At 46.5% G+C, this 27,268-nt stretch overlaps 1 protein-coding gene across 1 annotated transcript in view; it reads left to right on the forward strand.

The window, feature by feature from the left end:
* Positions 1-26,983, forward strand: part of NUDT7 (nudix hydrolase 7) — a 52,084-nt gene extending 25,101 nt beyond the window's left edge. The window contains exon 4 of the mRNA XM_063945384.1: positions 24,510-26,983. Coding sequence (XP_063801454.1) covers positions 24,510-24,878 — 369 coding nt within the window. The 3' untranslated portion in view covers positions 24,879-26,983. The remainder of the gene's footprint in view (positions 1-24,509) is intronic.
* Positions 26,984-27,268: the final 285 nt, after the last annotated feature.

A 27,268-nucleotide genomic window follows, 5' to 3' on the forward strand; every position in this document is an offset into this window, starting at 1 on the left:
TCTGGTGTTTTGCAGAGGGTTCTGCTTGTGCTGTCACCGCCGGTACACAACGGTATTGTGTCGGCGAGTGGACAGCATTTCCTTTGTTGTTCTTTTCCTTTGGCGGCGTACCGCACATATATTTAGGTTTAGGGTTGTTAGTAGCCCCTAGCCTTCTGTTTGTTTTAGCTAGAGGTCCCCTTGTTATTATCCTGTCTCAGTTCACGCCTTGTCTCAATCTAAGACCCGGGGGCATCGGAGTTGGGCAGACCTAATTCGCCCTTCAAACGCGGCTGCCGTGGGCCCAAGAAACCATAGTCACTCAGGCGTGAACGGACCACACGGGTGAAACAACGGAGGTAGGGAGCTAGGGGCTATTTCCACACCACACCTCGTTTCAGCATCACGTTCTGGTGCTCAGGACTCACTACGCAACATCTCCCTTGTTCTGAGCACCAGGAACCTAACACTTTGTTGTTAGGACGTTCCATATTCACTATGGCTGATATTTTCCTTGGGTCTGGTTTTACACCTTGATCCGAGACCACATCGCCCATAAAGGTAAGTGTATTCACGCCAAATTCACATTTGTCTTTGTTTAGCTTTAGATTCACTTTCTTGACAAGTTCCATTACTTGTCTCAATCTAGAATCATGTTCTTCCTTTGTAGATCCCCAGACAATAATGTCATCCATCATTGTTTCAACACCTGGAATATGTTCAAAAATCATGTGTATCTTTTTGTGATATACTTCTGGAGCAGACAATGTTCCATATGGTAGTCGAAGAAATCTGTATCGACCTTCTGGTGTATTAAATGTACAAAGCTTTGAGCTGGCCTCATCTAGCTTCATTTGCCAGAATCCTGAAGATGCGTCTAATTTACTGAACCATTTTGCTCCTGCAAATTGCGACATGATTTCATCTCTGGTTGGTAGTTTGAAATGTTCTCGTTTAATAGCTTTGTTTAAATCTCTGGAGTCTAGACATATTCGGAGTTGTCCATTTTTCTTTTCAACAATTACTAAGGAGCTTACCCATTCAGTAGGCTCATCAACTTTCTGTATCACACCCAAGGCTTCCATGCGATTTAACTCTTGTTTCAGTTTTTCTCTCAGCGCAAACGGCACTTTTCTACAGGGGTGTATCACTGAAGAAACTTGCGTGTCTATATTTTATGCTCTCCAGGCAAACAACCTAGACCTTCAAACAAGTATCTGTATTCTGTAAACATCGATTTGCAGTCATCTTCTACTTGTGATGTCACCATAAAAACTTTCTTTAGCAAGCTTAGTTCCTCACAGGAACTTAATCCAAGAATCGGTTGCACATTTTTATCCACAATCAGTAGAGATGTTTTAAACTGTTGTCCCTTATATTTCAGTGTCACTAAGCATGTACCTTTCACAGGAATTTCCTCTCCAGTGTACCCTGTAACTTTCACTTTGGCTGGGTGGATTTTAGGTTTTACTCTAAAGTCTTATAGTCTTGAAATGATATTAAATTCACCTGCGCACCAGTATCAAGCTTAAAGGGAATGACAATCTCGTTCACAGTTAAAGGGACAATCCATTCTTTCTTATCTGCACTGCAAAGTTCAATGCAATCCACAAAGAATTCATCTGTTTGTTTAACAGCATGCACATTGCTTGTTTCCCTTTTCATTTTACAGCATTTGGCAAAGTGATTAAGTCTACCACATTTCATGAAGGTTTTACCATAAGCAAGACACATTTTAGGATTGTGAGCATTTCCACATCTACTACACATTTCCTTATTAGACTGTGGCTTAGACTGCTTCATTCTTGAGTATGGAGGTTTGCATGGCTCTGTTTTCTGCACTACATGCACATCAGCATCAGCTTCCTTGTGTAACTTTTTGGCTTGAAATCTAGTTATTTCTGCAGATATACACATAGTCACTGCCTTTTCTAGTGTTAGGTCTTGCTCTCTCAGCAGTCTCTCCCTGAGTCCATTATCAGGTATTCCACAGACAATACAATCTCTAATCAGTGAATCCTTTAAATCACCAAACTCACAGGTTTTACTGAGTGATTGCAGCTCTGTAACATACTGATCAAATCCATCTACAGACTTCTGATCACATGTGAAAAACTTATATCTTTCATATGTCACATTTTTCCTTGGCACAAAGTAATCTTCAAACTTTTGCATTATAGAGGATAGCACCATATTCTGCCCCTCAGCAAACTGAAAACTATTATAAATGTCCAGCACATCCTCTCCTATCACATGGAGGAAAATGGATTCCTTCGTTTTGTCAGCCTCTGAATCAGCTCCACATGCAGTAAGATATTGTCACAACTGAGGGCCTGAGCTGACGGGAGGCAGCCTCAGTTGTAGGGGCTGAGATGTACCGGAACCTGGGAGGTTGTATCAGACCCCTGGACATGTAAGTAACATGAATAATAACTGCCCGAAGGCGTGACCACGACAACTTGGATAAAAGTCAATGATGTTTATTATGACAACTCCGCAACACAGCAGCAGTAAAAGAAAACGTAAAAGTCAGCAAAGAATAAATACAGTTCCTGGGTACTACAGGATGGCAGGAGCCACAGGGCACTGGTAGTGTGAGATAGTTCTTATGATCTTCTAGATGGAAAGTCCTTACCAGGCCCGACTGTAGCAATGGAGATAACCCAGGATTGTGCCAGCTGGTGTTCCAGGAAAAGCTGGGTTGCTGAAGATAAAACAGCTGCTGTGGATACTGGCTGGAACCAGACTGTTGTTAGCACGGAGTGGATACTGGCTGGAACCAGTTAAATAATAAATGAACTTTGGAGCGATGAAATATGAACTGAAATGTAGAACTTGAGAGCGGAGAAATAATAATACCGGTGGAGAGTGGTAAAGTGTAGAAAGGACACCGGCCCTTTAAGGGAAGCTGTACTCTGCTGCAAGCTGAGCTGGAAGCAGGTAATGTTGTAGCTGGAAACAGATGAATCCACAATGGATTGGAGAGTCAGGCTACACCGCAGGTGGAATGCTGGTGCGGGTCTCTATGGTGGAAGTCTTGAGACAGGAGCTGGAACCTGGAAGACAATCACAGGAGAGAGACAAACAGGAACTAGGTTTGACAACCAAAGCACTGACGCCTTCCTTGCTCAGGCACAGTGTATTTATACCTGCAGCAAGGAAGGGATTGGCTAGGCAATTATGCAGATTATCAATACTGAGAACAGATTGGTGGAAATGATCAGCTGACAGAATCCAAGATGGCTGCGCCCATGCAGACACTTGGAGGGAAGTTTGGTTTGTAATCCATGTGGTAATGAAAACAGTAATGGCGGCGCCGGCCACCGGAGACAGGAGGCGCCAGGCTGACAGATGCACATCCAACCACGCGGACACAGCGGAGGCCGCGGCTGACGTAATCGCCACTCAGACACTCTGCATGCAGAAGTTCAGGGACGGCGGCGGAGGCCGCGGGAGACGCCATGCCAGGTGTAATATGGCGTTTACTGTGACAGCGTCCCAGAGTGACAGGAGAGGATACAGGAAAGTACACATCAGGATAACAGATGGGATCCGGTCCTGGAGCGCTGAGCCAGCCTTAGGAGGCATCTGATGGGTAAGAAATGGCGTCCAGATACCCGGATCGTGACAGATATATATTAAACCTTTGCTTAAATCTTTTCCAGTTTTCAGACAAGTTACCAGACATCAGCATGCCAGTTGGAGGAGCTAGTTTTTCTATGGTTAATCACTGTTTGAAGATAGGAGCACACGGCAGGTTTTGCAGACACAGGGGTAAATTTACTAAGCTCCCGATTTTGACCGAGATGCCGTTTTTTCATCAAAGTGTCATCTCGGTAATTTACTAAGCAATAATCACGGCAGTGATGAGGGCATTCGTAATATTTTGAAGTCCAAGAAAAAAATCACGAATGAATACACCATCGGTCAAAACGCGGCTGTTTTAAGTATGAATCTCGGTCATTTACTAAGAAGTGCACAGCAAAAAAAAAACAAACACTGCCGTGAAAAATTACAACTCGTAAAAAAGTGCTAAAAAAAAAACAGACCTACTTTTTTTTTCCGTGATTGGATAGGCATGCAGGGATCCATGAGATCCGTGCATGTATATCAGTGGGAAGGGGTGGGAAAGTTGTTATTTTATTAAAAAAAATTGCGTGGGGTCCCCCCTCCTAAGCATAACCAGCCTCGGGCTCTTTGAGCCGATCCTGGTTGCAGAAATATGGGGAAAAAATTGACAGGGGTTCCCCCATATTTAAGCAACCAGCATCGGGCTCTGCGCCTGGTCCTGGTTCCAAAAATACGGGGGACAAAAAGAGTAGGGGTCCCCCGTATTTTTAAAACCAGCACCGGGCTCCACTAGCTGGACAGATAATGCCACAGCCGGGGGTCACTTTGATATAGTGCCCTGCGGCCGTGGCATCAAAAATCCAACTAGTCACCCCTGGCCGGGGTACCCTGGGGGAGTGGGGACCCCTTCAATCAAGGGGTCCCCCCCCCCCCAGCCACCCAAGGGCCAGGGGTGAAGCCCGAGGCTGTCCCCCCCCATCCAATGGGCTGCGGATGGGGAGGCTGATAGCCTTTTGTGATAATGAAAAGATATTGTTTTTAGTAGCAGTACTACAAGTCCCAGCAAGCCTCCCCCGCATGCTGGTACTTGGAGAACCACAAGTACCAGCATGCGGCGGAAAAACGGGCCCGCTGGTACCTGTAGTACTACTACTAAAAAAATACCCCAAAAAACACAAGACACACACACCGTGAAAGTATAATTTTATTACATACATACACACATACATACATACTTACCTTATGTTCCCACGCAGGTCGGTCCTCTTCTCCAGTAGAATCCAAGGGGTACCTGTTGAAGAAATTATACTCACGAGATCCAGGGGTCCAGGGTCCTCGGGGAATCCAGGTGTAATCCACGTACTTGAAAAAAATAACAAATCGGACACCCGAGCCACGCACTAAAAGGGGACCCATGTTTGCACATGGATCCCCTTTTCCCGACTGCCAGAAAACCCACTCTGACTGATGTCTAAGTGGGTTTCCTCAGCCAATCAGGGAGCGCCACGTTGTAGCACTCTCCTGATCGGCTGTGTGCTCCTGTCCTGACTGACAGGCAGCACACGGCAGTGTTACAATGTAGCGCCTATGCGCTCCATTGTAACCAATGGTGGGAACTTTCTGCCCTGCGGTTGACCTAAAGTGACGTCACCGCTGAGCAGAAAGTTCCCAGCATTGGTTACAATGTAGCGCATAGGCGCTACATTGTAACACTGCCGTGTGCCGCCTGTCAGTTAGGACAGGAGCACACAGCCGATCAGGAGAGTGCTACAACGTGGCGCTCCCTGATTGGCTGAGGAAACCCACTTAGACATCAGTCAGAGTGGGTTTTCTGGCAGTCGGGAAAAGGGGATCCATGTGCAAACATGGGTCCCCTTTTAGTGCGTGGCTCGGGTAAGCGTTTTTTTTTTTTTTTTTTTTTTCAAGTACGTGGATTACAAAGGATTCCTCCGAGGACCCTGGGCCCCTGGATCTCGTGAGTATAATTTCTTCAACAGGTACCCCTTGGATTCTACTGGAGAAGAGGACCGACCTGCGTGGGAACATAAGGTAAGTATGTATGTATGTGTGTATGTATGTAATAAAATTATACTTTCACGGTGTGTGTGTCTTGTGTTTTTTTGGGTATTTTTTTAGTAGTAGTACTACAGGTACCAGCGGGCCCGTTTTTCCGCCGCATGCTGGTACTTGTGGTTCTCCAAGTACCAGCATGCGGGGGAGGCTTGCTGGGCCTTGTAGTACTGCTACTAAAAACAATATCTTTTCATTATCACAAAAGGCTATCAGCCTCCCCATCCGCAGCCCATTGGATGGGGGGGGACAGCCTCGGGCTTCACCCCTGGCCCTTGGGTGGCTGGGGGGGGGGGGGGACCCCTTGATTGAAGGGGTCCCCACTCCCCCAGGGTACCCCGGCCAGGGGTGACTAGTTGGATTTTTGATGCCACGGCCGCAGGGCACTATATCAAAGTGACCCCCGGCTGTGGCATTATCTGTCCAGCTAGTGGAGCCCGGTGCTGGTTTTAAAAATACGGGGGACCCCTACTCTTTTTGTCCCCCGTATTTTTGGAACCAGGACCAGGCGCAGAGCCCGATGCTGGTTGCTTAAATATGGGGGAACCCCTGTCATTTTTTTCCCCATATTTCTGCAACCAGGATCGGCTCAAAGAGCCCGAGGCTGGTTATGCTTAGGAGGGGGGACCCCACGCAATTTTTTTTTTTATATTTTGCAGTGTTTAATTTAAAAAAAAACAAAAAAAAAAATCCCCAGCACGGATCACACAGATCCGGCCGAGATTCATTGTAAAAAAGTCGGCAGTGTTTTGCTAATCACTGCCGTAAAAATAGAAAAAAAACCACGAATGACATCGACATCGGAACAAAAGAAAAACCCGAATACGACAGCTTAGTAAATTAGTCGTAATAAATTCAAAAAGTTGCAGTTTTACACTTTCGATGTCATTCGTGATTGAACTTTGACCTGAAACGGGAAAATACGAATCTTAGTAAATTTACCCCACAGAGGGGGAAATTTACTAAGCTCCCGATTTTGACCGAGATGCCGTTTTTCATCAAAGTGTCATCTCGGTAATTTACTAAACACTAATCACGGCAGAGATGAGGGCATTCGTAATTTTTTGCAAGTCCAAGTAAAAAATTACGAATGAATACACCATCGGTCAAAACGCGGCTGTTTAAGTATGAATCTCGGTCATTTACTAAGAAGTGCAAAGCAAAAAAAAAACAAACACTGCCGTGAAAAATTACAACTCGTAAAAAAGTGCTAAAAAAAAACAGACCTTTTTTTTTTATTCGTGATTGGATAGGCATGCACGGATCCATGAGATCCGTGCATGTATATCAGTGGGAAGGGGTGGGAAAGTGCTTATTTTTTCAAAAAAAATTGCGTGGGGTCCCCCCTCCTAAGCATAACCAGCCTCGGGCTCTTTGAGCCGATCCTGGTTGCAGAAATATGGGGAAAAAAATGACAGGGGTTCCCCCATATTTAAGCAACCAGCATCGGGCTCTGCGCCTGGTCCTGGTCCCAAAAATACGGGGGACAAAAAGAGTAGGGGTCCCCCGTATTTTTAAAACCAGCACCGGGCTCCACTAGCTGGACAGATAATGCCACAGCCGGGGGTCACTTTTATATAGTGCCCTGCGGCCGTGGCATCAAAAATCCAACTAGTCACTCCTGGCCGGGGTACCCTGGGGGAGTGGGGACCCCTTCAATCAAGGGGTCCCCCCCCCCAGCCACCCAAGGGCCAGGGGTGAAGCCCGAGGCTGTCCCCCCCCATCCAATGGGCTGCGGATGGGGAGGCTGATAGCCTTTGTTGTAAAAGAAAAGATATTGTTTTTAGTAGCAGTACTACAAGGCCCAGCAAGCCTCCCCCGCATGCTGGTACTTGGAGAACCACAAGTACCAGCATGCGACGGAAAAACGGGCCCGCTGGTACCTGTAGTACTACTACTAAAAAAAATACCCCAAAAAAGACAAGACACACACACCGTGAAAGTATAATTTTATTACATACATACACACATACATACATACTTACCTTAAGTTCCCACGCAGGTCGGTCCTCTTCTCCAGTAGAATCCAAGGGGTACCTGTTGAAGAAATTATACTCACGAGATCCAGGGGTCCAGGCTCCTCGGGAAATCCAGGGGTAATCCACGTACTTGAAAAAAATAACAAAACGGTGTCCCGACCACGAACTGAAAGGGGACCCATGTTTGCACATGGGTCACCTTTCCACGAATGCCAGAAACCCACTTTGACTTCTGTCTAAGTGGGTTTCTTCAGCCAATCAGGGAGCGCCACGTTGTAGCACTCTCCTGATCAGCTGTGTGCTCCTGTCCTCACATTGTAACCAATGCTGGGAACTTTCTGCTCAGCGGTGACGTCACTTTAGGTCAACCGCAGGGCAGAAAGTTCCCATCATTGGTTACAATGTAGCGCATAGGCGCTACATTGTAACACTGCCGTGTGCTGCCTGTCAGTGAGGACAGGAGCACACAGCCGATCAGGAGAGTGCTACAACGTGGCGCTCCCTGATTGGCTGAAGAAACCCACTTAGACAGAAGTCAAAGTGGGTTTCTGGCATTCGTGGAAAGGTGACCCATGTGCAAACATGGGTCCCCTTTCAGTTCGTGGTCGGGACACCGTTTTGTTATTTTTTTCAAGTACGTGGATTACCCCTGGATTTCCCGAGGAGCCTGGACCCCTGGATCTCGTGAGTATAATTTCTTCAACAGGTACCCCTTGGATTCTACTGGAGAAGAGGACCGACCTGCGTGGGAACTTAAGGTATGTATGTATGTGTGTATGTATGTAATAAAATTATACTTTCACGGTGTGTGTGTCTTGTCTTTTTTGGGGTATTTTTTTAGTAGTAGTACTACAGGTACCAGCGGGCCAGTTTTTCCGTCGCATGCTGGTACTTGTGGTTCTCCAAGTACCAGCATGCGGGGGAGGCTTGCTGGGCCTTGTAGTACTGCTACTAAAAACAATATCTTTTCTTTTACAACAAAGGCTATCAGCCTCCCCATCCGCAGCCCATTGGATGGGGGGGGGGGGAGAGCCTCGGGCTTCACCCCTGGCCCTTGGGTGGCTGGGGGGGGGGGACCCCTTGATTGAAGGGGTCCCCACTCCCCCAGGGTACCCCGGCCAGGGGTGACTAGATGGATTTTTGATGCCACGGCCGCAGGGCACTATATAAAAGTGACCCCCGGCTGTGGCATTATCTGTCCAGCTAGTGGAGCCCGGTGCTGGTTTTAAAAATACGGGGGACCCCTACTCTTTTTGTCCCCCGTATTTTTGGAACCAGGACCAGGCGCAGAGCCCGATGCTGGTTGCTTAAATATGGGGGAACCCCTGTCATTTTTTTCCCCATATTTCGGCAACCAGGATCGGCTCAAAGAGCCCGAGGCTGGTTATGCTTAGGAGGGGGGACCCCACGCAATTTTTTTTTTACATTTTACAGTGTTTAATTAAAAAAAAAATAGAACCCCAGCACGGATCACACAGATCCGGCCGAGATTAATTGTAAAAAAGTCGGCAGTGTTTTGCTAATCACTGCCGTAAAAAACACAAAAAAAACACGAATGACATCGACATCGGAAGAAAAGAAAAACCCGAATACGACAGCTTAGTAAATCCATCGTAACAAATTCAAAAAGTTGCAGTTTTACACTTTCGATGTCATTCGTGATTGAACTTTGACCTGAAACGGGAAAATACGAATCTTAGTAAATTTACCCCAGAGTATCACAGCCACAGACTTCTGCAAGATTCTTTCACACTCTGAGAGCACTAGCAGTCCAAGTTAAACAACTTCTGACACCATGGGGTAAATTTACTAAGCTCCCGATTTTGACCGAGATGCCGTTTTTTCAGCAAAGTGTCATCTCGGTAATTTACTAAACACTAATCACGGCAGAGATGAGGGCATTCGTATTTTTTTGCAAGTCCAAGAAAAACATTACGAATGAATACACCATCGGTCAAAACGCGGCTGTTTAAGTATGAATCTCGGTCATTTACTAAGAAGTGCAAAGCAAAAAAAAAACAAACACTGCCGTGAAAAATTACAACTCGTAAAAAAGTGCTAAAAAAAACCAGACCTTTTTTTTCCCCCCGTGATTAGATATACATGCACGGATCTCATGGATCCGTGCATGCCTATCAGTGGGAAGGGGTGGGAAAGTGCTTATTTTTTCTAAAAAAATTGCGTGGGGTCCCCCCTCCTAAGCATAACCAGCCTCGGGCTCTTTGAGCCGATCCTGGTTGCAAAAATATGGGGGGAAAAATGACAGGGGTTCCCCCATATTTAAGCAACCAGCATCGGGCTCTGCGCCTGGTCCTGGTCCCAAAAATACGGGGGACAAAAAGAGTAGGGGTCCCCCGTATTTTTAAAACCAGCACCGGGCTCCACTAGCTGGACAGATAATGCCACAGCCGGGGGTCACTTTTATATAGTGCCCTGCGGCCGTGGCATCAAAAATCCAACTAGTCACCCCTGGCCGGGGTACCCTGGGGGAGTGGGGACCCCTTCAATCAAGGGGTCCCCCCCCCCAGCCACCCAAGGGCCAGGGGTGAAGCCCGAGGCTGTCCCCCCCCCCATCCAATGGGCTGCGGATGGGGGGGCTGATAGCCTTTGTTGTAAAAGAAAAGATATTGTTTTTAGTAGCAGTACTACAAGTCCCAGCAAGCCTCCCCCGCATGCTGGTACTTGGAGAACCACAAGTACCATCATGCGGCAGAAAAACGGGCCCGCTGGTACCTGTAGTACTACTACTAAAAAAATACCCCAAAAAAGACAAGACACACACACCGTGAAAGTATAATTTTATTACATACATACACACATACATACATACTTACCTTAAGTTCCCACGCAGGTCGGTCCTCTTCTCCAGTAGAATCCAAGGGGTACCTGTTGAAGAAATTATACTCACGAGATCCAGGGGTCCAGGCTCCTCGGGAAATCCAGGGGTAATCCACGTACTTGAAAAAAATAACAAAACGGTGTCCCGACCACGAACTGAAAGGGGACCCATGTTTGCACATGGGTCACCTTTCCACGAATGCCAGAAACCCACTTTGACTTCTGTCTAAGTGGGTTTCTTCAGCCAATCAGGGAGCGCCACGTTGTAGCACTCTCCTGATCAGCTGTGTGCTCCTGTCCTCACTGACAGGCAGCACACGGCAGTGTTACAATGTAGCGCCTATGCGCTACATTGTAACCAATGCTGGGAACTTTCTGCTCAGCGGTGACGTCACTTTAGGTCAACCGCAGGGCAGAAAGTTCCCATCATTGGTTACAATGTAGCGCATAGGCGCTACATTGTAACACTGCCGTGTGCTGCCTGTCAGTGAGGACAGGAGCACACAGCTGATCAGGAGAGTGCTACAACGTGGCGCTCCCTGATTGGCTGAAGAAACCCACTTAGACAGAAGTCAAAGTGGGTTTCTGGCATTCGTGGAAAGGTGACCCATGTGCAAACATGGGTCCCCTTTCAGTTCGTGGTCGGGACACCGTTTTGTTATTTTTTTCAAGTACGTGGATTACCCCTGGATTTCCCGAGGAGCCTGGACCCCTGGATCTCGTGAGTATAATTTCTTCAACAGGTACCCCTTGGATTCTACTGGAGAAGAGGACCGACCTGCGTGGGAACTTAAGGTAAGTATGTATGTATGTATGTGTGTATGTATGTAATAAAATTATACTTTCACGGTGTGTGTGTCTTGTCTTTTTTGGGGTATTTTTTTAGTAGTAGTACTACAGGTACCAGCGGGCCCGTTTTTCCGTCGCATGCTGGTACTTGTGGTTCTCCAAGTACCAGCATGCGGGGGAGGCTTGCTGGGCCTTGTAGTACTGCTACTAAAAACAATATCTTTTCTTTTACAACAAAGGCTATCAGCCTCCCCATCCGCAGCCCATTGGATGGGGGGGGACAGCCTCGGGCTTCACCCCTGGCCCTTGGGTGGCTGGGGGGGGGGGACCCCTTGATTGAAGGGGTCCCCACTCCCCCAGGGTACCCCGGCCAGGGGTGACTAGATGGATTTTTGATGCCACGGCCGCAGGGCACTATATAAAAGTGACCCCCGGCTGTGGCATTATCTGTCCAGCTAGTGGAGCCCGGTGCTGGTTTTAAAAATACGGGGGACCCCTACTCTTTTTGTCCCCCGTATTTTTGGAACCAGGACCAGGCGCAGAGCCCGATGCTGGTTGCTTAAATATGGGGGAACCCCTGTCATTTTTTTTCCCATATTTCGGCAACCAGGATCGGCTCAAAGAGCCCGAGGCTGGTTATGCTTAGGAGGGGGGACCCCACGCAATTTTTTTTTTAAATTTTACAGTGTTTAATTAAAAAAAAAAAAAAAAAAAAATAGAACCCCAGCACGGATCACACAGATCCGGCCGAGATTAATTGTAAAAAAGTCGGCAGTGTTTTGCTCATCACTGCCGTAAAAAACACAAAAAAAACACGAATGACATCGACATCGGAAGAAAAGAAAAACCCGAATACGACAGCTTAGTAAATCCATCGTAACAAATTCAAAAAGTTGCAGTTTTACACTTTCGATGTCATTCGTGATTGAACTTTGACCTGAAACGGGAAAATACGAATCTTAGTAAATTTACCCCCATGTTTTGTTCATAACTTTGTAAATCCAGTCATCAGGAAACAGAGACATGTGAGTTCACTGCTGTGCTGCTTTATTCCCTCATCAACTCCAGGCACTCTGCACACTGGACCAACCACTTCCCAGCATCCCCCTGGTCCCAGGGGCCATCACTGAAGATTCAGTCTTACACAGATTAGTAAGGGAGTGTCTCCAAATATTAAGCATTCTAATACACTAACATCACAATTCCTTTTTCTCTGACGTCCTAGTGGATGCTGGGGACTCCGTCAGGACCATGGGGAATAGCGGCTCCGCAGGAGACAGGGCACAAAATTTAAAAGTTTGACCACTAGGTGGTGTGTACTGGCTCCTCCCCCTATGACCCTCCTCCAAGCCTCAGTTAGGTTTTTGTGCCCGTCCGAGCAGGGTGCAATCTAGGTGGCTCTCATAAAGAGCTGCTTAGAGTAAAAGTTTTGATAGTTTTATTATTTTCAGTGAGTCCTGCTGGCAACAGGCTCACTGCAACGAGGGACCTAGGGGAGAAGAAGTGAACTCACCTGCGTGCAGGATGGATTTGCTTCTTAGGCTACTGGACACTAGCTCCAGAGGGACGATCACAGGTACAGCCTGGATGGGTCACCGGAGCCGCGCCGCCGACCCCCTTGCAGATGCCGAAGTAAGAAGAGGTCCAGAAACCGGCGGCTGAAGAATTTTCAGTCTTCATGAGGTAGCGCACAGCACTGCAGCTGTGCGCCATTGCGCTCAGGCACACTTCACACCGGCGGTCACTGAGGGTGCAGGGCGCTGGGGGGGGCGCCCTGGGCAGCAATGTTAATACCTTTCTGGCTAAAAAGAATACATCACATATAGTCCATGAGGCTATATGGATGTATTTCACCCCTGCCAGGTCTCAGAAAAACCGGGAGAAGAGCCCGCCGGAATAGGGGGCGGGGCCTATCTCCTCAGCACACAGCGCCATTTTCCTACACAGCTCCGCTGCTAGGAAGGCTCCCAGGCTCTCCCCTGCACTGCACTACAGAAACAGGGTAAAAAACAGAGAGGGGGGGCATTTTTTGGCGATATTATATATATTTAAGCAGCTATAAGGAAACAACACTTATATAAGGTTGTTCCTATATAATTATAGCGCTTTGGTGTGTGCTGGCAAACTCTCCCTCTGTCTCCCCAAAGGGCTAGTGGGGTCCTGTCTTCTATCAGAGCATTCCCTGTGTGTCTGCTGTGTGTCGGTACGTGTGTGTCGACATGTATGAGGACGATGTTGGTGTGGAGGCGGAGCAATTGCCGGTAATGGTGATGTCACCCCCTAGGGAGTCGACACCGGAATGGATGGCTTTGTTTATGGAATTACGTGATAATGTCAGCACGCTGCAAAAGTCGGTTGACGACATGAGACGACCGGCAAACCAGTTAGTACCTGTACAGGCGTCTCAAACACCGTCAGGGGCTGTAAAACACCCTTTGCCTCAGTCGGTCGACACAGACCCAGACACGGACACCGAATCTAGTGTCGACGGTGAAGAAACGAACGTATTTTCCAGTAGGGCCACACGTTATATGATCACGGCAATGAAGGAGGCTTTGCATATCTCTGATACTGCAAGTACCACAAAAAGGGGTATTATGTGGGGTCTGAAAAAACTACCTGTAGTTTTTCCTGAATCAGAGGAATTGAATGACGTGTGTGATGAAGCGTGGGTTACCCCTGATAAAAAACTGCTAATTTCAAAGAAGTTATTGGCGTTATACCCTTTCCCGCCAGAGGTTAGGGCGCGCTGGGAAACACCCCCTAGGGTGGACAAGGCGCTCACGTTTATCCAAACAAGTGGCGTTACCATCTCCTGATACGGCCGCCCTCAAGGATCCAGCTGATAGGAGGCTGGAAAATACTCTAAAAAGTATATACACACATACTGGTGTTATACTGCGACCAGCAATCGCCTCAGCCTGGATGTGCAGTGCTGGGGTGGCTTGGTCGGATTCCCTGACTGAAAATATTGATACCCTGGATAGGGACAGTATTTTATTGACTATAGAGCAATTAAAGGATGCATTCCTTTATATGCGAGATGCACAGAGGGATATCTGCACTCTGGCATCAAGAGTAAGTGCGATGTCCATATCTGCCAGAAGAAGTCTATGGACACGACAGTGGTCAGGCGATGCGGATTCCAAACGGCATATGGAAGTATTGCCGTATAAAGGGGAGGAATTATTTGGGGTCGGTCTATCGGATTTGGTAGCCACGGCAACAGCCGGGAAGTCCACCTTTTTACCTCAAGTCCCCTCCCAGCAGAAAAAGACACAGTCTTTTCAGCCGCAGTCCTTTCGTTCCTATAAGAACAAGCGAGCAAAAGGACATTCATATTTGCCCCGAGGCAAAGGAAAGGGTAAGAGACTGCAGCAAGCAGCCCCTTGCCAGGAGCAGAAGTCCTCCCCGGCTTCTGCAAAGGCCTCAGCATGACGCTGGGACCTTACAAGCGGACTCAGGGGTGGTGGGGGGTCGCCTCAAGAATTTCAGCGCACAGTGGGCTCACTCGCAGGTGGACCCCTGGATCCTGCAGGTAGTATCTCAGGGTTACAGGTTGGAATTCGAGAAGTCTCCCCCTCGCCGGTTCCTAAAATCTGCTTTGCCAACGTCTCCCTCAGACAGGGCGACGGTATTGGAAGCCATTCACAAGCTGTATTCTCAGCAGGTGATAATCAAGGTACCCCTTCTACAACAGGGAAAGGGGTATTACTCCACGCTATTTGTGGTACCGAAGCCGGACGGCTCGGTAAGACCTATTCTAAATCTGAAATCTCTGAACCTGTACATACAAAAATTCAAGTTCAAGATGGAGTCACTCAGAGCAGTGATAGCGAATCTGGAAGAAGGGGATTTTATGGTGTCCTTGGACATCAAGGATGCTTACCTTCATGTCCCAATTTGCCCTTCACACCAAGGGTACCTCAGGTTCGTGGTACAAAACTGTCATTATCAGTTTCAGACGCTGCCGTTTGGATTGTCCACGGCACCCAGGGTCTTTACCAAGGTAATGGCCGAAATGATGATCCTTCTTCGAAGAGAAGGCGTATTAATTATCCCTTACTTGGACGATCTCCTGATAAGGGCAAGATCCAGAGAACAGCTGGAGGTCGGAGTAGCACTAACTCAAGTAGTGCTCCAACAGCACGGGTGGATTCTGAATTTTCCAAAATCCCAACTGATCCCGTCGACACATCTGCTGTTCCTAGGGATGATTCTGGACACTGTTCAGAAAAAGGTATTTCTTCCGGAGGAGAAAGCCAGGGAGTTATCCGAACTCGTCAGGAACCTCCTAAAACCAGGGACAGTGTCTGTGCATCAATGCACAAGAGTCCTGGGAAAAATGGTGGCTTCTTACGAAGCGATTCCATTCGGCAGATTCCATGCACGAAGGTCACACAAGGAAGAAACTTCCAGGGCGTGTGGTCAAGCCTGGAAACGTCTCTTCACATAAATATACTGGAACTAAGAGCAATCTACAATGCTCTAAGCCTGGCAAACCCTCTGCTTCAGGGTCAGCCGGTGTTGATCCAGTCGGACAACATCACGGCAGTCGCCCACGTAAACAGACAGGGCGGCACAAGAAGCAGGAGGGCAATGGCAGAGGCTGCAAGGATTCTTCGCTGGGCGGAAAATCATGTGATAGCACTGTCAGCAGTGTTCATCCCGGGAGTGGACAACTGGGAAGCAGACTTCCTCAGCAGACACGATCTTCACCCGGGAGAGTGGGGACTTCATCCAGAAGTCTTCCACATGATTGTAGTCCATTGGGAAAGACCAATGGTGGACATGATGGCGTCCCGCCTCAACAAAAAACTGGACAGGTATTGCGCCAGGTCAAGAGACCCTCAGGCAATAGCTGTGGACGCTCTGGTAACACCATGGGTGTACCAGTCAGTGTATGTGTTTCCTCCTCTGCCTCTCATACCCAAGGTACTGAGAATTATACGGCAAAGGGGAGTAAGAACGATACTAGTGGCTCCGGACTGGCCAAGAAGGACTTGGTACCCGGAACTTCAGGAGATGCTCACGGAAGATCCGTGGCCTCTACCTCTAAGAAGGGATCTGCTTCAGCAGGGACCGTGTCTATTCCAAGACTTACCGCGGCTGCGTTTGACGGCATGGCGGTTGAACGCCGGATCCTAAGGGAAAAAGGCATTCCGGAAGAGGTCATCCCTACCCTGGTCAAAGCCAGGAAGGAGGTGACTGCACAACATTATCACCGCATTTGGAGAAAATATGTTGCATGGTGTGAGGCCAGGAAGGCCCCGACAGAGGAATTTCAACTGGGTCGATTCCTACATTTCCTGCAAACAGGATTATCCATGGGCCTCAAATTAGGGTCCATTAAGGTTCAAATTTCGGCCCTGTCGATTTTCTTCCAGAAAGAATTGGCTTCAGTTCCTGAAGTCCAGACTTTTGTAAAAGGAGTACTACATATACAGCCCCCGGTTGTGCCCCCAGTGGCACCGTGGGATCTCAATGTAGTTTTGGATTTTCTCAAATCCCATTGGTTTGAGCCACTCAAATCGGTAGATTTGAAATATCTTACATGGAAAGTAACCATGCTACTGGCCCTGGCTTCAGCCAGGAGAGTGTCGGAATTGGCGGCTTTATCGTATAAAAGCCCATATCTGATTTTCCATTCGGACAGGGCAGAATTGAGGACGCGTCCTCATTTTCTGCCTAAGGTGGTATCAGCGTTTCACCTGAACCAGCCTATTGTGGTGCCTGCGGCTACTAGCGATTTGGAGGATTCCAAGTTGCTGGACGTTGTCAGAGCATTGAAAATATATATTTCAAGGACGGCTGGAGTCAGAAAATCTGACTCGCTGTTTATACTGTATGCACCCAACAAGCTTGGGTGCTCCTGCTTCTAAGCAGACGATTGCTCGTTGGATTTGTAGCACAATTCAACTGGCACATTCTGTGGCAGGCCTGCCACAGCCTAAATCTGTCAATGCCCACTCCACAAGGAAGGTGGGCTCATCTTGGGCGGCTGCCCGAGGGGTCTCGGCATTACAACTCTGCCGAGCAGCTACGTGGTCAGGGGAGAACACGTTTGTAAAATTCTACAAATTTGATACCCTGGCTAAGGAGGACCTGGAGTTCTCTCATTCGGTGCTGCAGAGTCATCCGCACTCTCCCGCCCGTTTGGGAGCTTTGGTATAATCCCCATGGTCCTGACGGAGTCCCCAGCATCCACTAGGACGTCAGAGAAAATAAGAATTTACTCACCGGTAATTCTATTTCTCGTATCTTAAAGTAGTGGATGCTGGGCGCCCATCCCAAGTGCGGATTGTCTGCAATACTTGTACATAGTTATTGTTACAAAAAAATCGGGTTGTTTATTGTTGTGAGCCATCTTTTCAGAGGCTCCTACGTTATCATACTGTTAACTGGGTTCAGATCACAAGTTGTACGGTGTGATTGGTGTGGCTGGTATGAGTCTTACCCGGGATTCAAAATCCTTCCTTATTGTGTACGCTCGTCCGGGCACAGTATCCTAACTGAGGCTTGGAGGAGGGTCATAGGGGGAGGAGCCAGTACACACCACCTAGTGGTCAAACTTTAAAATTTTGTGCCCTGTCTCCTGCGGAGCCGCTATTCCCCATGGTCCTGACGGAGTCCCCAGCATCCACTACGGACTACGAGAAATAGAATTACCGGTGAGTAAATTCTTATTTTTGCATATTTTGTCCTTATAGTGCTGAAATGACTCCGCATCCCCCTCAGATTTGTATTTTTTAAATGCTCTTCTTTTTTTTGTCCATTAATTCCTTTATATTTTTGTTAAACCACATTGGTTTGGGATTTTTATTCCTTTTTTTGCTGATGGTGGAAATAAATTTACGAGTATTATTAATTAGAAATGATTTTTATACATCACATTTCTCTGTAGTATTTTTCCTTGAAACAGAATTTCCCATTCAATGTCCCTTAGCGCTTCCTTCATCATGTCAAAGTTGGCTTTGCTAAAGTTTAGAGTCCTAGTTGAGCCAGTATAGGACTGCTTATGAAAACTGATATTGAATGTGACCATATTGTGGTTGCTGTTACCTATGGGCTCTCCTACTTCAATATTTGATACCAATTCCCCATTGTCAGTTGATACCAGGTCTAAGATTGCATTGTACCTAGTTGGTTCCTTGATTAATTGAACTAAGTAATTATCATTTAGTGTGTTCAAAAACATATTGCCCCTAGCAGTATCACATGAATTGATTTTCCAGTTTATCTCAGGATAGTTAAAGTCTCCCATCACTACTATGTCTCCTACTCCTGCTGCTCTTTCAGTTTGATTCAGTAACAATTTCTTGTCAGACACATTAATACCAGGCGGCCTGTAGCATAATCCCAATAATAAATTCTTTATTCCTTTACCCCCGCATGCAATTTCTACCCATAACGTCTCAATAGTATTTACAGTCCCTTCTTGAATATCATCCCGTATAACATGTTTTAGAAATGGCTTTACGTAAAGACATACCCCTCCACCCCGTTTATTTAGTCTGTCTCTCCTATACAGCATGTAACCCTCTAGATTGATTGTCCAATCGTGAGATTCGTCCCACCACGTTTCAGTAATGCCTATATTATCATATTCCTTGCTTGCTGCGAGGATTTCTAGTTCCCCCTATTTACCTGTAAGGCTTCTAGCATTTACATACATACAATTGAGATATGTATTTCCCCTTATGGTAGGAACATCATAATTCTTATGCAGCAAAGATGACCTGTAATCGTCATTGGTTACTGTTATTCTAAAACCTGTTTTAGTTCCCATGTTACTACCCTTGCCGTCTGCTCTATTACTCCCCCCTACTCCTCCCCCGTTTTGTTCACTAATGCCACCCCTGCTATTCTTACTGAATGACCCGTAATTTCTTGCTAAACCCTCACCCCAGCCACCTAGTTTAAAATCTCCTCCAACCTTCTAACCATCCTTCCCCCCAGCACCGCTGGCCCCTCCTCATTCAGGTGTAATCCATCACAACAAAAAAGATGGCGCCTGACTGAGAAGTCCGCCCAGTGTTCTAGGAACACAAACCCTTCTTTCCTGCACCAATCCCTAAGCCACACATTTACCTCCCTAATATCCCTCTGTCTCCCTGGGCTAGCGCGTGGCACGGGTAATAATTCGGAGAATATTACCTTAGATGTCCTTGCCTTAAGTTTCTTGCCTAATTCCCTATAGTCTTTCTTAAGGACATCCCACCTTCCACTAACTTTGTCGTTGGTGCCAATGTGCACCAAGACCGCTGGATCATTCCCAGCCCCTCCCAACAATCTATCTATCCGGTCCGCGATGTGCCGCACCCGAGCACCTGGGAGACAACAGACCGTACGGCGATCACGGTCCCGTTAACAGATTGCCCTATCTGCCTTCCTAATAATGGAATCCCCTACCACCACAATCTGACTAGGTACCTTACTAACTTTTATCCCAACTGTGCCAGAGGGACCGCTCCTCTGGTTGCTAGATGGAACAGTCTCTTCCGGCACTCACTATTTCCTCACTATCATCCTTCGATTCCTCGTCCAGTCGTGCAAATTTATTCGGGTTTGATAGTTCAGAGATGTTGAGCCTCCCCCTCTTATTCTTTCTTCTAACTGTGACCCAGCTAACTTCCTGGTCATCCTCATCTACCAGTGACCCCTCCCTCAATTCCTCCACTGTTCTATCTAAACTTCGCTCGAGATTGTGAATGTCCCTCAGTCGCGTAACGGTTTGCTCTAGATCAGTTACCTGGGCTTCCAGGGCAACCGTTCGCACACACCTCGTGCAGTTGTACTCACATTGGCACGGTTGCTCCAGGTGCCTGGGGTACATCTTGCATGACATGCACTGAGTGAAATCCCCAATCCCAGCCCCACCCATATTTTTGTAAGGTCTAACTCCCTATTACCCAAGAAGAAATAGAGAAGCAAAACAATCTAGGCAAAACACTCACTATACAATAATGAAGTTGGGCTTATACTTATCTATCCTTTGCGTCCCCTAATCCTTCGCTTTTATGCAGCAGTAGTCACTGGTTCCTTCGCTTGTATTCAGCAGTCTCCGTCCCCTTCCGTCTTCCTTGCCCCCTTGTGCAGCTCAGCAGTGGATTCAGACCCCACAGGCCGATTGTGTGTCCCTGGTAGTACCTGCTGTCAGCAGCAGTAGGCTCTTTCCCCACCGGCAGCGTCCCTGGGCAGTACCTAGTATGCTCACACACAAAATAGAACAAAAACAAAGACAGAAACAAAGGCACCCCCATACCCTCAAAATATCTGCTCCTCAGGGCCGGAGCTTCCACTAGGCAGCTTTAGGCAGCTGCCTAGGGGCGTCGGATCCTGAGGGGGCAGCTTGCTACAGCTGCCTGAAAATGATAGCGTGGTTCTACCTCACAGTTGCCGCAATCCCCCCTGCACTCGTATCTTAAAGTAGTCGCAACTGGCAAGCTCCCGTATTGCAGCCTCCAGCTCCGCCTCCACCCGGCACAGACAGTCACTTTGACAGCTCCTGGAGTCCTGGCTGGGGGTGACATGTGGCGCTGCTCTTCATTCCAGACTCTTTCACAGACTACTCAGTACCAACTCTGCATCGCAGCCCGCAGGTAAGGTGGCTGCACAGTGCACTTTCTGCATCTGATAAGGATAGAGGGGGATAGCAGCAGAGCAGCAGTCTAGGGAAGGGGGTGGAGATGAGCAGCATGCATGCACGCAGTCTGGGGGGGGGGTGAGAGCTGCAGGCACCCAAACAGACTGTGGATATGGGGAGAAGAGAGCAGCCATGCAACAGACTGGGGGTGGGGGAGAGCAGCAGCATGTCTTTCACCTGAAGGGCGGGTAGGGGGAAGGGGCAGTAGGCAGAAGTTTTGCCCCTCTGCTACTCCAAGTTAGAGACCCTCTCACACACAAGGTCAGCCCCTTGCAGCCTCACCAGAGACTTAATGGTATTGCAAATATTTGTGTTCCTGATTGCGTATTATAAAACTCACCTTTTTCTGTATTCTAACTCACCTATATTAGTAAATGTAGCAGCAGGGCATTGCGTACAAGCCCAGGAATCGATCAGTCATATAGGAAACCCGTAGGGCGATGAACAAGACAGTTTTTATTTTAAACATATTTTTAGTTAATGACCTCAAATTTAAAAAAAATTAAGAAGAAATGCAAGAAAAATATAAACTGCATATCGAAGTAACATAAAACATATACATGTGAACAATAAAGATATCGTTCTGACAAAGAAAAAGCAAACTTAGGAATGCTTCCTATATCTCCTAGATAGGGGCGGTTAATAATGAAAATAGCAAATTGCAATAGCCATACACCTTAATAGCAGCAAGTGCTAGTCTAGATGAGTATGTGCAGGGACTCCAACAGAGAACAAAAACATAGCTTGCACTATAATAGCAGTGGCCTGGTGGAATAAGAACACCACATGTGCTGATCCCCAATAAGGCATAGCAGCATTAATGTAAAGAATAAGTAAATCCAAACTGATGTTTAGGGAGACATTAACTGGTGCCGTAACTATAGGGGTGTGGCTTCATGGGGAAAGGGCGTGGCCACAAAATACCAATTCATACTACGGTGCACATTAGACTCCATTATTCAAATTACACCGCACAGTAGCGCCACTACACCAGGTAGAGCCCCTTTTTACACATTACGGCAGACAGTGTCCTACTTTTTACACATTACGGCAGACAGCGTCCCCCTTTTTACACATTACGGCAGACAGCGTCCCCCTTTTTACACATTACGGCAGACAGCGTCCCCCTTTTTACACATTACGGCAGACAGCGTCCCCCTTTTTACACATTACGGCAGACAGCGTCCCCCTTTTTACACATTACAGCAGCCAGTCCCTCTTTTTGATAGATAGATAGATAGATAGATACTTACCATCTCTCCCTGCTGGCTCAGGCTCCTCTGTGCAGGCTTCACGCAGCAGATCCCAGGCAGGGGAGGAGGAGGGAGGGGGACTGGAGCCGCAGCAGCGTAGTGTAATTGATGGTGGCGCCGCTGCAGCTGTCCCTCTCCTTCCTCATTGGCGGGCCGACGCCGCCAATCCCCCTCCCTCCTCCTCCCCTGCCTCCGGAGCTGCTCCTTTCCCCCTCCCTCCTCCTCCCCTGCCTCCGGAGCTGCTCCTTTCCTCTTCTCCAGTACGGCGCACACAGCACAGGCGGCTTGTAATGAGTTAATTTGACTCATTACAAGCCGCTGGCTGTTGCGCCCTCAGGGCGACTGTGCTGTGTGCCAGGCACACCTGGCACACACGTAGTTACAGCTCTGCCATTTACTAAGCAGTGATAAGAGCGGAGATGTGAGCCAGTGGAGAAGTTGCCCATGGCAACCAATCAGCACTGAAGTAACATCTACAATTTGCATACTATAAAATTATACAGAGCAGCTGATTGGTTGATTCTGTCTTGGAGGTGTACAGACAATTCCTTTGACAAGCTTGGTTTGTGCCCAAACATGCACTGTCAAGTGTGGGACCTTATAAAGACAGGTGTGTGCCTTTCCAAATCATGTCCAATCAACTGAATTTACCACAGGTGGACTTCAATTAAGCTGTAGGAACGTCTCAAGGATGATCAGTGGAAACAGGATGCACCTGAGCTCAATTTTGAGCTTCATAGCAAAGGCTGTGAATTTACATGTGATTTCTCAGTTTTTTATTTTTAATACATTTGCAAACTTTTTTTATGTTGTCATTATGGGGTATTGTGTGAAAAATTATGAGGGGAAAAAATTAATTTATTCCATTTTGGAATAAGGCTGTAACATAACAAAATGTGGAAAAAGTGAAGTGCTGTGAATACTTTCCAGATGCACTGTATAATTTTATTTACTGTATGCTGAAGTGTCTATCAGGATCACAACATCTTGAAGCTACATTTGTGTTTGTGACTTTTGGCGGTCACAAGTCTGCAACTTTATGCAAAGGGCGGGATGTACTACTAAAGGGAAAATGCGGTGAAAAACCCTGTTTTTTAGGATTTTACCTCATTTTCATATTTATTAACAGTTATTGACAGTTTCTTATATAGCGCAGCAAATTCCGTTGCGCCTTACAACCGGACACAATGATAAAACAAAACTGGGTAATAACAAACAGTCAGAGGTAGGAAGGCCCTGCTTGCAAGCTCACAATCTATGGCTGTACTACAGCTTGGCTGCCGGGTTTTCACAGTCTTCCTGAGAGGGATCTCGCCCCCCCTACCTCCTCTCATGTACCTCTGTGTGGGGCACATCTTCCGTAGCTCTGTGCCCCCTCACTCCCACCTCAGTGCCGGGCTTTGCAGTAGCTTGCTCCACGCCTCCTCTCCCGGCCCCCAGGCTGCAATGGTTGAGCCCCTGGTGACAACAGCGGGGGTGGAGCCGGCGTCTGTGTCTCCCTTCTCCTGCAGCAGCATCAGCCGACATCGCAAATTACCGCTCTTATCGGGGAGAGCTGTCCTTTGCCATACTAATCGCATATACATAGTATCAGTGTTGTAAATGGCGGAATCTACCACAATTGCTTGGTACATCCACCCAAATTTTGCTACAAAGCCCTTCTCCATTGTACATCCATGTATACCAATATGCAGTGTCTGAGTCGCCTGTATATGTAATGGCTTTCAGCAATATGCCCCTGTCTCTCCCCCAACAAGACTCCGGTAAGCCACCTCCCCAGGAATGCCTGCCACATTTTCAAGACATTTCTGAGACCGTGCACCGCAATTGCAACTCCTGCTTTGTGGGACTATGGGGGACATTTACTAACTAGTGATAAGAGCAGAGAAGTGAGCCAGTGGAGAAGTTGCCCATGGCAACCAATCAGCACTGAAGTAGCATCTATAATTTGCATACTAAAAAATTATACAGAGCTGCTGGTTGGTTGATGGGGCAACTTCTCCACTGACTCACTTCTCCACTCTTACCTCTGCTTAGTAAATGTTCCCCTAAGAATCAGGCCCATTATGTTGTGTATATACATATATTCATGCTGCTATACAGATGTGAATTAAAAATGTGCATCTGTTAAATGTAATAGCTGGTGGGTGGAACAGGAGGACCTGTGACTATTTTCTACTTTGAGATGTTGTGCATATGTTGCCCTGTTGGATCAGAATGACACAATGTCCCAAGTTCTCATAGAAACCATACAGGTTTTATAGACCGGTTTAAGCAACCCGAACAATACATATGTAAATAAGAGATGTGATTTGCTGGAGGGATGATTACTGTGTTACCTGTGACAAGACCATATCACCCTGGAACTATCTACTTGTTTTCCAGGCTCCCACGTACCTGATTACTCCGGTTGTTGGGATTGTAGATGACACATTCCAGCCCGCACCAAACCCCTCTGAAGTCACCGATGTCTTCCTTGTTCCCCTGGAATTTTTCATCAGCTCGGACCACTACACACCTCTGCATTTAATCAAGCCATACTTTGGAGCACACATTATTCACCGATTCCGTTACCAGGACGTAGACACTAAGAAAGTATTTAATATATGGGGACTAACAGCTCACTTTGCATTACTGCTTGCAGTTATCCTTCTGGAAAAGGGTCCATCGTTTGATTTGGAGTTTGATCTGGAAAGCAGACTTCAGGGGTGTGAGAAGGCTCTCCAAGACTTCCACCATCAGAGTAAATTGTAGCCAGTCACATATAGAGGGCGTTAACCTGCTGCACTGGAAATCAATTGTGTCTTATTGTCAATGTAAAGAAACTCCTTTAATAGTGATCCATTCATTTAGGTATAGTGGGGGTAATTCCAAGTTGATCGCAGCAGGAAATTTTTTAGCAGTTGGGCAAAACCATGTGCACTGCAGGGGGGGTAGATATAACATTTGCAGAGAGAGTTAGATTTGGGTGGGTTATTTTGTTTCTGTGCAGGGTAAATATTGGCTGCTTTATTTTTACACTGCAATTTAGATTGCAGATTGAACTCACCACACCCAAATCTATCTCTCTCTGCACATGTTATATCTGCCTCCCCTGCAGTGCACATGGTTTTGCCCAACTGCTAACAAAATTCCTGCTGCGATCAACTTGGAATTACCCCCAGTCTTCCAATCTTTACACCAGGGGGTGCTATCACCAAATAGTTGTAGCCGGTTACCTTGGTAACGCACTCAGTGAAATTGAATCTTTTTATTTTTATTTTTATTTGACGTTAAAAACGAACAATAAGTAATTTCAGCGAATATAGTTAATACATAAAGAATTTGTAAAATATAAGGAAAAATCCATTAATAATATCACAATTGTGTATCTTGTGGCACTGAATTATCTTAGATGTGCTCACAACTGTGTGTATGGATAATCTTCCACTGTCGCTATTTATAAATAAGGTGAGAGTCTAATTACATTAGTGGATCGTGATCCTATATGTATGATGTAACGCCGGCTAATTGTTCCGGTACTTTATTATGTCAGGTATCCGAAACATTATTATTCCCACTCTGATTAGGGGGATTGAGCCTAATATGTCCTTTTGCACTTTCTTAAATTTAATTTAGATGTTTCTCCAAGACTGCTAATGATGTTGTGTGTAACTATGTTTTCTCATTACATTCACTCTCACAGATGTAATCGTGTGAGAAAGGAGATCACTTTTTCTTTTCTTTTCCAGGTAGACCAGGTTGTGTTTTGCACACATCAGTGGCAGAACTGATCCTCCCTTGCCAGAGTATGGCCTCCAATGTACCCCATTAAGGGGTAAATTTACTAAGGTGGGAGTTTTTTTTAGAAATGGTGATGTTGCCCATAGCAACCAATCAGATTCTATCTCTATATCTTCTGGAAGCAGCTAGATAAATGTTAAGTAGAATCTGATTGGTTGCTTTGAGCAATATCACCAGTTCTAAAAAACTCCCACCTTAGGGGTAAATTTACTAAGGGGGATAATCAATTAAGTGCCGTTTTTTCGACTGGTCGAAAAAACGGCACTAATTTGACACAGGGTATTCAATTGCAGGCATTTTCGTCCGTTTTTTTTTTTTTAACCCATTTTCACCCATGCCGTTTCACTTTTTTTTTTTTTGTCGAATCTGCATGGGCAAAAATTGCACCAAAAATGGGCGAAAACGGCAAAACACGCATATCAGCGGCAAATTCACTGATACACATGGTTTTCGCCAGTGACAAATTTTTCGAAAAGTCTAAAAAAACAACACGGGCATTGAATAGGTTGAATGTAAATTCGACCTAAAAATGGGCGAAATTTGTTCTTTTTTTGACTGGTCAAAAAAACAGCACTAATTGAATACCTCCCTAAGTGTCTGAGTTCACAACCACTCCTGTGATGCCGCCATATTCGTGCACCTGCCAGTCACCGTCCAGTAACGCCCAATTCATTCCACATTCTGTATGCAAGTGCTATGCGATGCATGCGCCATGCAACTTTTTACAGATTTAGATTCACGTGCAGTTGCATAAGTTGCTAATTTATATGAACTTTGGCGCTGTGTGCAACTCAGCCTCAGTCTGATAACCGTTGTATCAGAGAGCTCTCTCCCTGATACGTCAATCTCTATGTATTCCGTAATCTAATGGCATAGTGTATTTATTATAAAGGAAAAAAATAGGGGCGCTTAATGTATTAAAATAAATTGTTAGCAAACACCTGTAAATAGAAAAATTAATACAGCACTTTTTTGTGCCTGTGCAGATGTCCGTTGGTGGGTTCCGTGTGTGAGCCGTGTATTTATTCATGCAGTATCAAATGTAATAAAGCAGTTTGTTAATATGTCTCATTTAATTTATATTCTATTTATACATTTGCTATATTGCTAAATTTATTTATGACTCATAGCAATTGGCCACTTGAATTTATCATTAATTACAGTAGTAGCGCTCTTATTCCTACATTTTTCTCCATAATATTTAGCACTGTGTTTACGACTCGCATAGTAAGTCACAAAAGACAATGGGGGTAATTCAGACCTGAGTGTAGATGTGCGCAAAAAGGCACACATGCCATCAACTTCTTAGACATGTGGCGGAACACCCAGCATAGAGCAAGTCCGCCCTGCATGCCGGATCC

This window comes from Pseudophryne corroboree, chromosome 11, assembly GCF_028390025.1.
Source record: "Pseudophryne corroboree isolate aPseCor3 chromosome 11, aPseCor3.hap2, whole genome shotgun sequence".
NCBI classification, from domain to species: domain Eukaryota; kingdom Metazoa; phylum Chordata; class Amphibia; order Anura; family Myobatrachidae; genus Pseudophryne; species Pseudophryne corroboree.